The following is an 18,445-nucleotide window of genomic DNA, read 5'->3' as shown; positions in this document are numbered from 1 at the left end:
ATGCCAAAGAGAACCGAGTTCTCTCACGCTACCATATGAAAGAGTTTGTGATGGTGATTCTCAAATCCTAGGTCCTAAGCAACCTCAAAGAAATGACTATTGTACTGGGAGGGAATGAGTTTTATCAAATGCCTGAAGAGGTCTAAACTGTTTCTACCCAGTGATCGTGAACTTGCTGAGCAGTGCTTCCTACAAACCCTACTTCTCAGGCAAGAAGCTCTTAGGAAACATACAAGGGAAGTTTCTGGCTTTCCCCAAAGAAAGCCAAAACCATTAGACTATCAAAACCTGAACTAGACAATAATGAGTATTATGAAGTGACCAAACTTTGAAGATGGGGTACACTAAAAGAAACACATATTTTTGGGGAAGGAGATAAAAGAAAGAACTTTTCTATGGTAAAATTATAAATTACATGAAATAATGACATCATAGAAAATGTCTGGGCTTCCACACCTTCCTTCCCTGGTTATTTGAAACGTCAGCCAAATGTTTGCATTTGCACAGTAGCAGATAAGCATAAGCAGCAATATCTGATTCATTTAAGACATCAGTAAAAGGCTTTATGTGTGTAAGAGTACACATTTGAAAAACTACTCTGAGAATCAAGCCTGGTTCTCACACTACTCCACAACTGTCAGGTGAAGAGAATGAATGAGCCTAAAAGCTCTGTGCTCCTCCACCTGTTGGCCTTCATGAGACAGTCTGCAAAGGCCAATCTCCCACCAGAGCATTCTACATAGTTTCCATTTCTGGAGGACTCTGTGGTCCAGAACAGTACAGAAAGGCAGGCTTAGAAAGCCTTGAAACATCTGACTTCTCCATGCCCTGTCAATGAAAAAGAAAACACAACTAAAGGCTTCCAGGGGCATCACACATAAAGATATGAGCACCAAAGCATCAGGCCTCCCAGCCATTACCTTCCACCAGTCTGGAGGGATTTGCCATAAGTAGGGGTGATATTCAGAGAGAATACACAAGTACAGCCAGACTGGGTTTTGATCTGTATATGTTACGAACGGTATCTACTCTGATGGGTGCTGTTGTTGCTGAACTATTCATCTCATTTTGTTTGCATTATCATTCAGAAATGGGAGCTAATTGAAGCACACAGGAGTCAAGCAGGTGATCCACCCAGGGCAGACAGTGGTGGACAGAAAAGTACAGATGAAGTGGACACCAGCTACCATGTTAAGCAGTTGGGAGTTACATGGAACAATATTACTGCCAAATTTTCTAATGTATTTAAAGAAAATGCTAGAGATCCATTTAAAAATGTGTCTTCCTATTTCAGATCTTTGAAGTGCTATATTTGAAACAAAAATGTTTCTTGGGGGCACACCACAGACCTCTGGCTGTCTGCCTGTGACTGCAGTATGTTTTAAGACTATTCAACTATAGAAACTGGGCTTGCTGCCCACACAGCCATAGCATGCCACAGGGTTCTTCAACTTGGCATAACCAATGTATTTGAGGTCTAAAAAAATTTAACTTCACCAATAGCATCAAAAGAGTGGGTAATTGTTTAAGAAATTTATTCTCCAAAATCTCTAAAGTATAATTATGAAAATTTGTTAATGTTCAGTAATGCTAATCGTATCATAATCTGACTCATATTTAAAACAGGAATCAGCATCACACTATATTTTTTCCCTGTCATTTCCTCTTCACTTTTCCATCTCTTGTTGTTAGTCTGGATGTCCAATGTTCCCTCAAAGCCCATATGTTCAAACTTTGGTCCCCAGCCCATAAGACAAGAGGTGGCTGACCGGACCTTCAGGAAGGAGAACCTAGTGGAAGGAAGTGAGGATAGTAGGGGGGTGATATTGAAAGGAACATTGGGATCCTGGGCCCTCCTGTCTCTCTCTTCGCTTCACACACTCAGTGAAGTCAACAGGCCTTTTCTGCCATGCACTCCTACCTTTAGTCAAATGGAACAAGGACAAGTGACCATGGACTGAGACCATGAAGCAAAAATAAAACCTTTTTCTGCTTTGAGTCTCTTATGGTGTGTGTTTGCTACAGTGTTGGCATGTTGACTAACATGCCAAGCTTTTCTTCATTTGAGAGGTAGGATTAGAGGATTTTCACAGTATAATTTACATGTAATATGCTTAGCTCAGTGCGGCTTTGGAGTAAAGACTCCAAAGCCAAGCATTTCCCTCTACTGTGAATATTATTTCGTTGGCCCATTCCTCACAGAGCTGATTTGCAAGCGGGAAAACTAAAGACTCTGACCACCTTACTGTTACTAACCCTGTATATGTAAGCACTCCTGTCCCAACCCTTCTCTTAACCATGCTTTAACTATCCACCAGCAACTTCAAATCCTCTTGGACAGCTCAGGACCTTTCTCATTCCACCACAGAGAAAAAGGAAGTGACGTCATTTACAAACAAGGAAATGGGCTCCATCCGTCTCTTTCCCCTAGGCATGAGATGCACTTTTCCACTTTGTTTCTTTGTTAAATTAACTCATTCCCTCTTCCAAACCATGCATATCAGTGTGAATGTGTGTGATGTGAATCTGTACACTAGCTATTTGCAATGACTTCAGGTAAAACCCAACATAGCATCTCACCTTTTTTTCCTTTTTATGACTTGCTTTCTTCACATTTATTTATTCATATACTATTTTGTGGGTGAGTGGGTGGGTGTGCACACAAATATGCACACATGTCCTCATGCTATAGCATGCCTGTGAAGATCAGAGGACAACACATAGGAGTCCCATTTCTCTTTCTACCATGTGGGCCCTGAGGATTGAACCAGGTAACTACTTGGTGACCCCTGAGCTACCTTGCCAACCCTTCTACTGCATTTGAAAACATACTATAGAAAATTGAAAGGAGGAACTTATGCAAATCTAATAAGTAGTTAGTAAACAAAATATACAAGGAATGCAGATAACTCCTAAGAGGAAAACAAGGAGGTTTTAAAATGAACAAGGAAAGGAGCAGCTATTTCCCAAAGGTACACATAAAATGGCCAGCAGGGATATGGAAATATGCTCAGCATCACTAATTATCAGGGAAATGCAAATTAAAACTGCAGTGGGGTATCCTTTCTCACTTGTTCTAATGGCTATTACTAAAAAAGATGGAGGGCAACAAATGCTGGCCAGGACATGGTGAAGGGAGCCATTAACTCCTTTCCTGGGAAAGTAAGCTAGTAAAGTCATTAAAAACTGAACCACTGTATAAATGAGCAGCTCTGCTACTATATATGTTCACAAGGAAGCTACAGCTGCAGTCCTGTGCTCCCTACAACACTGTTCACAAAAGGGAAGATATAGAATCAATCTGCATGTTTGTAAAAGAATGGAAGGAATAAAGAATATGCATAATACAATGGAATATTATTCAGCCAAAAAAGAAATCCTGTCATTTTCAGTAATATGCATGAAGCTGAAAGACGTTAAGAAAAATAAACCAGGCACAGAAAGATAAACATTGTGTGATCTCACTTATAGGTTGGATTTAAGACAGTGAATTCACAAAAACAGAGTCAAATGATGGCTACTAGGGGCTGGGGGTGATAGGTAGGGAAATAATTGAGGAGAGGTTGATCAAAGGACATAAAATTTCAGTTAGAGATGAGAAGTTGAAGTACTTGCTTGTAGTGGCCATTCTAGCAGCAATGTATTACCTACCTCAACACTGCTAACAGACTGCAAGTCTACTTACTAAAAATCAGTTAAGTATATGAGGTAATACATTTGTAAATGAAGTTCAGTCATGCAACAAAGTATGATATTCCAAAACATGTTGTGCACCATAAATCATATTCAGCTCCTATGTGTCAACAAAAATAAAATGAATAGGAATATTTGATCCACAAATTCACTGAAGTAGCACATTTATAAGTAAACTCAATTTATTCACTCCAGAATGCACACTATTTCCAAACATGCCAGGTACTATAAATTATAATTTCTATCTGTCAATAACATTTAAAAGGAAGGATATTTTAGCCACAAACTGATAAAAGTGGCAAATAATGAGTTCATATTTAAGGGAGTAGGCGTTTTATTTAAAATTTGCCACTATTCCTGGATAATGCATGTGGCTTACCCCACCCACGAATAACCTCGACTTGAGGGCCGATTCACTATCCAGTGGCTTGAAATTAAGACTCTGAACTTCCTGCCATATGCCCTGTAAGCAAACAACAAACCTGGAGACTGACAATTCAATGGTAAACAGAGGAGGACCCACTGGCACCTGTCAGCACGCCCTGAGGACACAGGGTGACTCAGCACACTCTTCATCTGAATGATATCATGCCCCAGGGAGGAGCTAAGGGGCACACAGAGGACGGAGCGGGACAGAAATCAACTCCAGGGTGTATAGCAACATCAAGTTTTAAAATACTTCCCGAGATCAGTGGAAGTCTCAATACTCTCTTCTTTCCTGATCTAAAAATACAGAATCACTCTTGCCAAAGCCAAAAGCATTTCCAGTGATTTCTTTCAATGTTAGAAACCAGAGTTTATTAAACACCGCATCCAAGGCTTTCATTCCAGAATAAGGTTGATGCCCACTGGCAGCTGTGAGCTGCAGATGAAATCTAGTTAGATGCTCCCCACTAAGAGGAATATTTACTTCACTTGGTGCCCACTGGCAGCCGGGAGCTGCAGCTGCTATCGAGTTAAATACTCCCCACACTAGAGGAATATTTATTCAGCACACAAGAAAAATAACCATCAGAAGGCCAGTTCAGTAGAATCAAAGAGATATACCTGCAGGTTTTCGATTTCTTCTTTGTGCTCCCTCTTCAGATGTAAGATAGCAGCCTGGTATTCTGGAAGATCACAAGAGAAGCCAGTTACAAAGGAACACAAAATGAGTCAGAAACTTCAAAGGCACATCACCTGAATCCCAGCCGGCAGCCACCCTCCAAATAACCAAAATAAAGACGTCACATCACGTGTGGACAGGAAGGAGATCTGTTAGGCATCGTGTCCAGACACGGTCAGGACTGGGGTACAAGGGGATTCCTTCCCTTCAATACAGCCTGGATCATGGAAAGTGCCAAATTAAGCAACCAGGGCAGGGGTAAAAAGAGAAGAGGCATGTGAGTGAGTGCCAGATAAAGAATGGGTCAGGTGTCGGTCTTCAAGGAGCTGAAAGTTCATGCCCCATGGCGAACACCACAGATGTGTTAAGGGAGATTATAAAAGAAACTTTCTATATGAGATCACAGATCTCTATTTTTAACTGTTTAAAAAAGAAAACGAGAGAGAGAGAGAGAGAGAGAGAGAGAGAACAAAACACGAATGAATGCAAGCCTTTTCTAGTCTCTTGATCAACCAAGAAAGCCAAGACCATTTGAAGGAGAGATTCTTGGGAGAATGGAGGCTGAAAGTGGGACAAAAATAAGTTTCTAGTCCACTTTTTATCTGAATGACATTTATCCCAGAAATACGACCCCAGTGTACACAGTAACTGCAGTCAGATACTAAAACTACCATCCCACGAGCTGAGCCAAAAGCACAGGAATCACCTCTACTTCCAGGAGAACAGCTAATGTGCATAGGACCACAGAACCATTTGTGCTAGAGAGAACTACAAAGCAAAATGCTGTGACCATGGACTTTTGTGGGACAAACCGGCTCTTTACAAATGTGTTCACGGTCACAGGCCTGTACTGCAAGAGACAGACTATTCCTCTAATTTGGTATCATTAGGTAGGCAGGCAAGCTGGTGCTCCAATTCAAAAGTGAATGAGGAAAGTCTGCAGTAAAGTCCCACCAGGAGAGGAGCTTGGCTGTTGAGGACTGTGGCTAGCCACACTGCAGCCCTGTGAGGACTGAGCTCCAGCGGTAATGCTGTGGACTCTCTTTCTATACCACGCCAAAGATCAAACCACTTGTAGCTATCCCCAACAAGCACTGCTATAATCTGGGACACCACCATCTTTCCAATACCCTACATTCTCCTTCCCAGAGGCTGCCTCGTTCCCCTCTTACCAGCATAAAGAGTCTCCTCCATGACAGTATGAGCCATCTATTAAAGACATGACCCAGACCGTATCTCACTCCTGGCTTTCCACAGAACTTGGACTCCAGACTCCAACCTGTAGGGGCCAGGGAGGTGGCTCCATGGTGAAAGTGCTTTTTGCACAAGCATGAAAATTGAGTTTAGATACCCAGCACCCAAATATAAGCTGGGTTTGGCAGCATGCATCTGCAACCAAAGAGCTGGGTCAGAGCAAGGAGACAGGTGGAGTTCAGGGGTTCACTAGCCAGACAGTCTCACTGAAATAGAAAAGTCTAGTTCAATGAGAGGTCCTGTCCTAAAAAATATGGTTGAGATCAACTGAGAAAACACCAGACATCAAACTTGTGTGCCTCTACCCCTACCACACAAGTATGGACAATGGCACCTAGACACATGAGAACACAGGTACACACACACACACACACACACGCATGCCCACACCCCAAGCCCAAAGGCTTCTTGTGATCTGTTTCCTCTCATCTCATGTTACTCCTTCTACTAGCCCATTACATTCCAGGCATGCTGGCTTCTTGCCATCTCTTAAATTTATCAAATGCTTTTCTAATGGACTTTAAGGTAGAGTCCCAACCTATGTGACAATAAATATACGAACCCAGTCAACCCAATATTCTATGAAGCAGTCAAAGGAAACCAGTTCATTCAACCTTCTTGAAAAGCATCTACCTGCCTCTGAACAGAAATCACATAGACCATCCTATAAATTTATTCATGTTATATAAAATGTGTCAGTAAGGGTGTGACATATAGAATTATGACTAATTTACTAACAAATTGACAAAAGAGGCCACTGCAAAACTAACACCCAGAAAAGCATGATCTATCTCCTCCTTAAGCAAATATTTTGGATAAGCATACCACCATTACAGGTAGACAGAAAGCACACCCTTATGGCAGTAAAAGTAATAAAAGGAAATGCAGCCTTTATTAATGGGATATTCATTTTAAGACTTCAGAAGGTAACAGGATGGAATCCAAAGGTTCCTCATAGGGCTGGCAAGATTGCTCAGTAGATAGAGGTGCTTATCACCAAGCCTGACAACCTGAACTTGATCCCCAGAACCTACATAGTGAAAGGAAAGAACTGACTTCTGCAAGTTGGTTTCTGACCTCCACATATGCATTGAGGCATTCTCTCTCTCTCTCTCTCTCTCTCTCTCTCTCTCTCTCTCTCTCTCTCTCTCTCTCTCTCACACACACACACACACACACACACACACACACACACACACACTACATTAAATCTAATAAATTTAAGTAAACATTCCCAAATAATCCTGAATCAAAGCTAGGTTGGCAGTTTCACATGTGCCTTATGGGAAGCAACCCTCTGCACTTCAGTTTTGATTTGAAAATGGCTTAGAGTAGCTTGGGGCACATTCTCAGGGAGGATGATGAGACAGAGATGTGAAGTACTAGACCAAGGACTGGCATTAATTAAGAAGAAAACTTAACCCTAGTATTTGGTGGCTGAGATTTTGTTCTCGTGGGACAGAGGAATAGAGGGCTTGAATCTAAGGACTTGAAAGTGGCAAATCCCTCTGCCCTCTGCAGTCACCAGAACCTCGATGAAAACTCAGACATTAATGAAAATATTTTATATTTTGCACCAAAAAAGAAGCCCAAGATATTCTTTCTTTTTCTTTTAAGAACATCGTATATGAAAGACAGAAAACACAGAATCTCCTTAGAGGCGGAATCCAGTATTCTGGGAAATGATATACAAGAACTTCCTTCCACAGAGTTCATTCTAACCCAGCACTTAATCGAACTCGGGGCTTCACTTGGTGGCTTCCTGACCTGCTCACAGCAACGAAACATCTTTTTCTGCCAAGTGTCTGGCCTGGGTCTCTAACTTGCCAAGGGCAGAATCAGAGACAACTCCACTAACACTGAAGGTACAGGTCTGCCATAGCTGTTATCTACAGCTGGCCATACACATTTATCTCAGGAAATACAAGACCGGTCTTGTTCTTCGATAGCACTGGCCTCAGGAACAGATCTAAGCACACACTACAGACTTCTAAGAAGACCCTATCATATCTAAGCCCACGTGGCAGAGGAGGAACCTGAGATGTTCAGGTTGAACAGCCTTCCCGAAGCCATGAGCAATAAATGCCAATGACAACATTTAGCCCCAGAGAACCCGTGCCATTTAGCCTGGGGACTGTTGGCTTGGTATAGCTCTTGTTCCTTCAGTTGGATAAACATGAAGTACATACAAACTCAGAATCCCTGGAAACTTCAAGGTTGCTCGCTTTGTCCAAACACTGAACTCACTCAAAAGTCTGGATATTTTCTATAAGTTGTTAAAAGAGAGATTATGTCAGGGCTCAGCAATCAAGAGCACTAGCTGCTCTTCCAGAGGATCCAGGTTACATTCCCAGAACCCATATGGTGGTTCACAATCATCTGTAACTCCAGTGTCAGAGAATCCCATGCCCTAATCTGGCCTCTGCAGGCACCAGGCATGCATGTGGTTCGAATATATACACAGGAGGAAAAAAAAACCCACCTATATACATAACACAATTTTTAAAGTTTAAAAATTAATTAATTAATTAAAGGGAGATCTCATCTATTTTTAATCCCAAGGTTTGAGGAAAAGGAGTGTCAAAGTGAACACTGTAAGGTCTAATGTCTAGTAATATCAAGGATTGAGGTTAGGTTCTGTCCATTTTCTCCAGGTTTCCAGGCTAGTAGTCACAGTTCATCGTTAAATCTGATTTTACTTACCCTCTCACATTGCTTTAGCTAGGGTTTCTACTGCTGTGATGAAACACCACAATCAAAAGCAAGTTGGGGAGGAAAGGGTTTATTTGGCTTCCACTTCTACCACTGGAGGAAGTCAGGACAGGAACTCAAGTAGGGCAGGAACGTGGAGACAGGAACTGATGCAGAGGCCATGGATGGAAGCTGCTTACTGGCTTGCTTCCCATGGCTTGTTCAGTCTGCTTTCTTATAGAACCCAAGACCACCAGCCCAGGGATGGCACCACCCACTATGGGCTGGGTCCTCCCCCACTGATCACTAATTGAGAAAATGCCTTACAGCTGGATCTCATGGAGGCATCGCCTCAACAGACGGTCCTTCCTCTCTGATGACTCTAGCTTGTGTCAAGTTGACACACAAAACCACACACACACACACACACACACACACACACACACACACACACACAGATCCTAGACTTCTCCCCCATCCTCTCCTCTCTACTCTTCCCTTCCCCCACCCACCCCCATTAAGAAATCTTCTGATTAATTCACTATTGAGAGTCACCTGGATATCTTTCTGTCTAGGAATTCTGGTTTGCCCCACTTATCCTCCTTTTGGCTTTTCCCACTGCCTCCCATTTTTACATTTTAAAATTTATCCTTCGGTCTTCAAGGGCAAGGTCTTCCTCTGAGTTTTACTTGAACAATACTCAACTGGTGCTTCTGAAGCTAAGCATGTACCACCCACACTATTTAGATGTGCACATCCTTACTTCTATGATGCATCTGCTTACTGACTTGGAAACTGGAAGATGCTACAGAAAGTAACTAAGTGTCATGATAAACAGGTAAAGTCTGGGTGCTACTGCCTTAAGACAAGGTTCATTTAATTTAAGAAAAACAAGTAAATTAAGAAATAAGTGAAAATAATAGTAAAAATGTTGCAAATATGTGTCAAAGATAAAGGAATTGAGAACATAAGGAATGGCAGGATATGCTAAGAACACAAGTCTCCAGTGATCTCAGGAGCAGATGAAAATGTTCAGTCATATAAAGCAAACAAATACAAGCCATTTACTCCAAAACCCAAAATAAAGTCAAATTTGAGCTCCCATGTTTAGCATACTTAGGCAGGCAAAGAATGCAGCCAGGTCTCAGCTTGCCATGCCTCCATAAGTAATGCACCTAGCCAGTGCTAACCATGCGGCCTGGGGGAAAAAAAAAACCTTTGTACCTGCCAGAAACAGTGGGAAAGGAACCAAAGGTAAAGGGAGCCAGCAGGGGGAGCGGTGCTGGGGTCAGGGGCACTGCCAGCAGGTGGTTGAAGGTATGATACAAGTTCTGCTTGATTGATGGATGGATTTTTTTATTTTTATTTATTTGTTTGTTTGTTTGTTTTACAGAGGGCTGCAGTATATAGCCCTCCCTGGCTGACTTGAACTCACACAGATCCATCTGCCTCTGCCTCTTCAGTACTCAGATTAAAGGCATACACCACCATGTTCTGCAAGGTATTTGTTTGAAGTGTTAGTGTGTGTGTGTGCGTGTGTGTGTGTGTGTGTGTGTGTGTGTGTGTGTGTCTGTGTTTGTGTGGTAAGTTCAGTGCCCGTGGATGCTAGAAGATTCCAGTCCCCTGGAGCTGGAGTTTTGAAAGATTATTAGCAGCCCAAATGTGAGTGCTGGGAGCTGAACTCTGGTCCTCTGCTAGAGCTGTGGGTGCTTTTACACTCTTAACTGCTGAGCCAGCTCTCCAGCCCCATGCTTGACACTTTGGATGTTTGGCTGCTGACAACTTTGAACTTCCTTCTTTCCCATCTTCCCACATAAGAGTCAATGGGTAAGAAAGCCTTTAAACCTGGCAAGACTCAGACCACACAAATTACTACCCATGAATGGGAACCCTTACCCCATTCATGCCTTCAAAAACTAGGAAATCTTAAGCCAATCCCCTTCCCTTGCTCTTCCTCAAATCATTTTCAGACCAGCCTTGGAAATCTCAGGATGTTTGGAAAAACAAACAAACAAAAAACCTTTTCACACATTCTTGTGTGTGAATAGTGTGCACAAGATCTCAGCATCTGAGTCAGGTTAGGGGGTCAAAGGTCCATGTTGTCCCTTCAGAAAGAATGAGGCTGTGTAGAGGTTAAGTGAACAATGGGCCAATTTGATTATCATTTTATATGTATACAGAAAGGATAATAATTTCTGCACCTAAACAACACAGCACTGGACAACAGATGGGAGAAATACAATAATTCAAGAATTATAATTGTCAATATCTAACCTTGGCCAAAAACAGTTGAGATTTCTTTGGGCAGAAACATAAGAATTACCAGCATTAAAGGGTGAGGAGAAGCATCAACTCTCTAAGCTTACTAATATCCTATTGTTATGGTTTAACTGCTTAGGGAACCCCATTCATATATTAAAATACTACTTCCCTCAGAGTGATGATATTAGGAGGAGGGATCTTTGAGTGGGAATTGGGTGATGAGGACAAAACTACCATGAACCTGTGAATGGAATTAGTGTCCTTATACAAGAGTCTCCTAAACCCAGCTCATCCCTCTCACCATGGCAACGTAAGAAACATCTATCCAACAAGAACATCTGGTGGACCAGGAAATGGACCCTCCTCCAACCCTGAATCTGTTGCCACCCTGAACTTGGGCTTCAACCCAGTCATCAACATGATGAAAAGAATTTTTTTTTGTGTTTATAAGCTCTCTGGATTATGGAATTTTGGTTATAGTGGCTTGAACCTACTCTACCAGATAGCTTCTTTCACTGAGCCAGGCACTCAACTAAGCAGAGTGTGTATAAAAATGAGCAGAGTACATTTCCAAACTTAAAAGGTCATTCAAGCTGGTAGCAGTGGTGCACACCTCTAATCCCAGCACTTGGGAGGCAGGGACAGGAGGATCTCTGTGAGTTTGAGGCCAGCCTGGTCTACAGAGTGAGTTCCAGGACAACCAGGGTTACACAGAGAAACCCTGTCTCAAAAAACAAAACAAAACAAAAAAAAAGGTCATTCAAGGCTTATATCTTTGATATGAAAGAAGCTTTCATCATGGTCACTCTGGTATGACAAAATTAAGTCTTTGTTGTCTCAAAAGGCCTTATTTGATCTTATCTGAATGTTTTATTTGCAGACATGGATTGAGCATTGCTAGAAAAATATTCATCTACTTGCACCCCCTTTCCTTTGGGATATAGAAAATCCCCTTGCTTTCAATTTGGCCAAGTGACTAGCTGGGGCTGGTGGAATAAAGGGGGGTATGATTAAAGAGGATACATCTGATGACAGCTTTGCCTGCCTCTAGCAGTACTGCTCCTGCTTTTGGGTAAGAACACACCTTGAGTGCCTGCTACTTCCTCAGTGTGGGTCTGGAGAGATGCACAGACCCAAACCCCAGGAATAGCAGGCAGGGAAGCCAGCTCGGAAAAGCTCACCCGAGCAACTGTCTTTACACAAACTTGTTACTGGGTGCTGTTGGAAATTACATTGGTTTGTTGCATAGCATTGGTGCTGCTGGCAATGGTTAATGAGTATGTCTGGCAAGTTTCCAGGCAAGTTTACTAGTTAGAGACTCAGAAAATTTCAGAGGATTAGAGACATGAGGTAGGTTCTTCTTGAACAACATAGGCAGGCATGCAAAGAAGTTAATGGGTCTAAATGAACATGTATATACTTATACGGCTTCATACTGAAAATCTGAGCAAGGAACAGTTCTGAGATAATGATGTGAAACAGGTTCAAAGATCAATAGTCATAGCTGTGACTCTGAACATTTACCTGTATTGCCAGCGCACAGTGCTGGATGGCTCACCTCGGAGAAAATAGCCATTCCATCAAACCCTAGGTGCCTTAGATAATCTGTCTTTTTACTTCATCCTCTTACTCCTATTTCTCATTTTGTTAGGGTGAAGATGCCAAGCGGTTAAGAATTCCAGGAACACAAGCGTGATGAAGCCTATCTCCTTCCTACACTTCTAGACACACACTGAAAATAAAATGTAAAAACAACTGAAAGTACTTGATTCTGTCACTAGATGGCAGTCACAATACTGCATATTGGAACTAACTACCAAGCACCACAGAAACTCCTGAAGGCTCCTTGGGGTGGAGGGATGAGGAGGAAGAGGAGCAGGGGACCTGGGGGTGGGGGTGGGGAACTGAACCAAAGCTGAGAAACAACTCTTGTCATTCAAAAAGTTAGAATGGATATGGTCACTACTTGAGAAGGAGCAGAACAAGTGCAGGATTTTTCCAACCACGCCTACAAAAAAGGCAAGCATGACAGAGAGGGCTTCTAGGTGTTCCAGGCTAGCATCTGACATTAGTACTGACATCTCAATTATAATGCAAGAGAGTTAAGTCACAGGTGAGTAGCTAAACAGAACATCCTAGACAGCAGTGTGATGAAGCAATCATGTGGTGTCAGGTGTCCAGGGCCTCTGGCTCTGAGCTTGCTGGGACCTGGTTCCAGAAGGAGGCAGGACAGTTACTGCAGTCACCAGGGCTGAATACCCCTATGGGTGAAGACTCTAACACCATGTTTACAGTTCAGAAACCAACTGAGGTGTGCTTCCCCAGGTGGGAAAGGGAAGCCGAAGAAAGCATCCATAGGATGCAAAGAGGATTAGAGATGACCGGATTAAGAGCAAGCTTCCAACCTTAAGTCTCATGCCATGCTTGTTCCCATTGACTGGTCATGCAGCATTTGTATCATGCTGGTGGGAAACCCCGAAACACCATTCTTACAAGCTGCACTTCTAGTCTGGAGGTCTCGTGAAATACATGATTCCTCAAATCATTCTATAGATAGGAACCTTCAAGCCAAAGCTCTAATCTGCACCATCAAGAAGCCTAACAATCAAGGCAGACAAAAAGATCAACAACAGAAGTACAATATCACTCAATACAAATTTAAACATAAAACACCCTGAAAATGTTTCATCATTTTCAGAAATCCTTAGCAAGTCTAAAATAAGAACAATCATTGTTAACAAAAATGACAATATCACACTTTTAAAATAAGGACAAGGAAAGAGCAGTAGGTGACTATAAAGATGTGACATGCTAAACTTAAACACAGGTTTAGAAATAAAAAGCTCAAGAGCTTTGACATAAACTCTAGACCAAAAATCATTTTTGAGTAAAAAATACTGAATAATTAAGAGCTTGGCATGCTATAAGAAAAGGAAAATAAGAATGAATCATAGGACCGGGGAGGGGACTCGGCAGGTAAAAGCACTTGCGCAGCATGAAGATCTGAGTTCAAATACCCAGCATTCATACAAAAACAAAACAAAACAGTACAAAAACCTAGGCATGGTCACCCACCTGTACCGCAGCCCTGTGAGGTGAGACAGGAGGCTCACAAAGGCTTGATGGCTGCCACCCTAGTTCCCAGGTTCAGTGAGAAACCCTATCTCAAGGAAATAAGGTTGAGAGGCATCTGGCAGGACACTTGCAATCATAATTAAGAGGCTTTGTCATTGATATAGAGATAGAAAAATAATATATGCAGTGAGTATATGTGTGGAGCTCAGGGAGCAACTTGTAGAGTAGATTTTCCCCGTACAGGGTCCCAGGGATCAAACTCAGGTCCTCAGCTTGTTGGCAAGTGCCTTTACCCACCAAGCCATCTCATCAAATATTACTAGTTGTATTTATCAAGAACTTTAGCACACTTCACACATAATGGTGAAACTTGAGGCAAATACATTGATGGAAGATTAATGTACAGATTTCCACAGTATATTGAGTTACATACTACTAATGAGTCAATATGTTGACTTTATTTAATGTCATGGAACAATATCAATAAATCATGTGTTGAACCAAAAAAATAGAAGGTTTCATTAGGGAAGCATCTGCTACTCTTTTGTTAACTATTTGTGATGTGTCTGCCATTGCGGTTTCTAAATTTTTGTATTTGCTCCCATAAATTACTGCCACTCTCTGTCAAGGTCCCAGAGGAAAACTTCCTATTCTTTTAGTGTGGGAAGTGAGTATTGAATAATAACCAGTCAGGTTCCCAAGAATAACTGACTCTAGCTTTGGCACAGTGTCCAGTACCCAGCCACATGGGGGGGGGGGGGGAAGTAGGCATTTACATCACTCCCTCTCCAAGGCTCAGGGAACCTTGTGGAGGAGGGGGCTAAAAGAATATAAGAACTAAGGAAGGGGTACAATGCTGTGTAATTATTTCCTCCCAGTTGAAAAACATTCCCTTCTGAAGGGAAGGAGTAAACTCATAAAACTCAAGAAGAAAGGAAACTTACACATCTCAGAACGAATCATAAAAAGGCTGAGTAAGTTCCTGAAACTGACAGGATTCACAAGGCCCCTCCACAGTGTTGTATAATGAACAAGCAATTTCTGAAGAGACTGTCTCATTCAGTGAGCTGTCTTCAGGTTTTGTAGGGAGCTCTAGAGATGGAGCTTTTGTGAGTTATTGACCAATGTGCTGTTTTTATGTTAGTTTTTATGTCAACTCGACACAAGATAGATACCTAAGGGGCATTTTCTTGATTAATGATTGACACTGAAGGGGCTAGCCCACTATGGGTAGTGAAACCTCCACATAAAAAAACAGATTGAGTTAAGTCACGGTGAGCAAACCAGTAAGTAGTGTTCCAACCTTGAGTTCATGCCCTGACTTTCCTTCATGATGGAGATGGACAATAAGCTGTAAGCTTAAATACTTTCCTCCCCAAGTTGTTTTTGGTCATGGTGTTTAATCACACCAACATAAACCAAATTAAAACACTAAGACTGGGGTAGGCTTTGCACAATACAGCTGTTTGTGTAACCCATGCTCCTATAAGTAACCCAGACAAACTCAATGGTTCACTAAGAGTAAAATAAGAATATCTAGCCGGGCGGTGGTGGCGCACGCCTTTAATCCCAGCACTTGGGAGGCAGAGGCAGGCAGATCTCTGTGAGTTCAAGGCCAGCCTGGGCTACCAAGTGAGTTCCAGGAAAGGCGCAAAGCTACACAGAGAAACCCTGTCGTGAAAAACCAAAAGAAAAAAAAAAAGAATATCTAGCCTCATAATCACCCACACTTCTCTATATTACATTAGAACTTTGAAACAATGGAGTAAAAAAATGGAGATAAAAATTTTTCTAAAGAGATGAAACTAACAGTTTTATAGTTGTTAAAAACATATATTGTGATAGCATTTACACAGAGCTTGAAAGACCCATGCTGTACAGCATCTAGGAATACATAAATAGGTAGATTGTGAATGGCACTCCAGTGAGTTCTGCAAGGTGATGACCACATAAGAAATGCTGGAATCATTCACCATCTCTAGAGAAAGCAGCAAAGAAATCAGATACAGGGCTTAGCAAAAGGGGCTTCAAGACTAGCTTCATAAATCTCAGAAATATGAATAAAGATTTAGTAATATAAAGATATTATTCTACCTTTGTTTTATATCATTTTGATTCTCTTCCATATCAATAATGAAGTGTTCAAAATTAATATATGTAGTACAGTTATATCTATTCTATATGGGACTAGATATAGCAGAATAGTCAATGAGAAACAGTTGAAACTAAAATAGAATGAAATTGCACAGTATTAGAAGATGACTATTAGTGTGGCATGGATCATCATGAGCTGACTAGATTCAAACTTTGGGAGAAGCTGCTTGCTTTTTCACTTGTACTTCTGATTCAATCACTGAAAGCCCTTTATTTAAGGCTGACAAAATGAACCTCAGAAGAGAGAGCTGAAGGTCAGTCTCTGGAGAGGCAGGTGAAAATCAGCCAAATCTAACTGGAAGGAGAATGGAATTTTCTCTTAAATCAGGCCAGGCAAGTACCCAGGAGGCTAGGCTACCTGCCCAGGTTTCTAAGGGAGACAAGACACTTGTGTCTCTCACATGGTGGAAAAGTACCCTAAATATAACATGTTACAGCTGCTCCTTGGATTGTTGTCTATAGCTGTAAGGTTTAACTGGCATCATTTCTACCACTCAGATTTTAAGACCTCTGTGTGTGTGTGTGTGTGTAACTTGGGCATGCTATTTTCAAGCCTACATCTTTCATTTATAACATCAAAGATGAGAAAACCTCTAAGACAATTGGAAAAGAAAATCAGCCAATGTGATAATTTAGTGTATAAAATGAAGTAGTGGTCTCTCTGCAGGAGGGTCCACCCATAAAGAATGAATAAATGCTCTGGCCCTCTCCTCCACTGCTATGCCCAAGTTTTGCCAGACATGTAAAATAAAAACAGGTGATGTTCAGTTGCTCTCAGAATGTGGACTTACAGCAACAACAGATGAGGTTATGGAATATGTCACATACAATTAAACTAAATACATATTCATTGCTTATGTATGAAGTTCACAATTTGTCTAGCAACTCTAAGATTTCCAAGGTTTCTTGCTGGAAACTTCATGCAGCAGGCCAGCAATGTGTAGAAATACAGGACTATACATGCACACAGGTAGGAACTATCAACTAGATTCTTTTGGATAGCCAAAAATTACTGGTTCTACATATCTCACATGCCTTTTTGGAAGAATCTAGCTTGTGCTGTTCCTTGTGGTCACTTTTTAGAATTTTTTTCCTCTTAGTAACAGGATCTTCCTAAGATAACTGACTTCCTCACGATTGATTCAGTGAGAAATTTCTAGTTTTCCAAGATAAACAAAACACTAAAACAGAGATAAAACACATTCAAATATGGATAGTCTCTACTTTTCCTTCTTGTACGGGTCTGAGAACACCATGAACAAGGGCATACAAAGAGAAAAAGCACTCACTGATTCTAATGAAATATAGTGCAAAATAAAGTAACCTCAAAGGCTATAATGAGACACGTGGGAAACTCTGACGTGCCCAGCTAACTAACTCTGATCTTGCTCAGCAGTATTAACCTCAGAATCAGGAATATAAATGAGACAATCAGAGAACTGTGAAAGTCAAAACTTTTCCACTAGACAGCCTATTTTATCATCTCATAAAGCCTTTACCCTATGCTAATCTACTGTTTTTCAGGGCTGACTTACATTAGAATAACCTACAGAAGTTGATCCTGGCTCATGCCTGGATCCCAACCCCAAACACAGACATCTGAATCAAGGTGATTTTGATAAGGTAGACAAAATAGAGAACTACTGTATTGGTTTTTGTTTGTTTGCTTGCTTGCTTTGTTTTGTTTCATTCTCAAGTGTCAGGAGGCTACATTTGCATCTAATTTTTTAAAAGATTTACTTACTATATATACAGTGTTCTGCCTGCATGTATGCCTGCACACCAGAAGAAGGTGCCAGATTTCATTGTAGATGGTTGTGAGCCACCATGTGGTTGCTGGGAATTGAACTCAGGACCTCTGGAAGAGCTGCCAGTGCTCTCAACCTCTGAGGCATCTCTCCAGCTCTGCATCTCAATTTTTAAAGGTGTGCTCTACATGTGACAACTCAAGCTCTGTTCCCTCCAACTCATGAAGCCACAGAGCAGACCTTGTGTTTAACCAAGAGCTAATCCAGTAGACTCCGGCTCTTTTTATCTTACTGCATGCAGTTTCCCTGAGATTCTAGCATCTATGAATAGTTACAGAGAAAAGCACTTAAGTGTCTTCAAATTCTTCCACCTTACTATTGATACAACCATACCATAAAGACTTGTTTTACTAGCTTGAGAATAATGCAACTGAAAATGGAATAAATGTACCATTGCAGTAAA

At 41.5% G+C, this 18,445-nt stretch overlaps 1 protein-coding gene across 9 annotated transcripts in view; it reads right to left on the bottom strand.

The window, feature by feature from the left end:
* Nucleotides 1-18,445, bottom strand: part of Fmn1 (formin 1) — a 380,313-nt gene that overhangs the window by 225,960 nt on the left and 135,908 nt on the right. For all 9 annotated transcript variants that reach the window (XM_052723123.1, XM_052723128.1, XM_052723124.1 and 6 more), the window contains one exon: nucleotides 4,741-4,802. In XM_052723123.1, coding sequence (XP_052579083.1) covers nucleotides 4,741-4,802 — 62 coding nt within the window. Of the gene's footprint in view, nucleotides 1-4,740; nucleotides 4,803-18,445 lie in introns of those variants that run through there.

This window comes from Peromyscus californicus, unplaced genomic scaffold (genome assembly GCF_007827085.1).
Source record: "Peromyscus californicus insignis strain IS unplaced genomic scaffold, ASM782708v3 Scaffold_7__1_contigs__length_154581171, whole genome shotgun sequence".
Lineage (NCBI taxonomy): Eukaryota > Metazoa > Chordata > Mammalia > Rodentia > Cricetidae > Peromyscus > Peromyscus californicus.
Note: the sequence above shows the minus strand (reverse complement) of the source record. Positions and strands in the feature narration are given on the sequence as shown.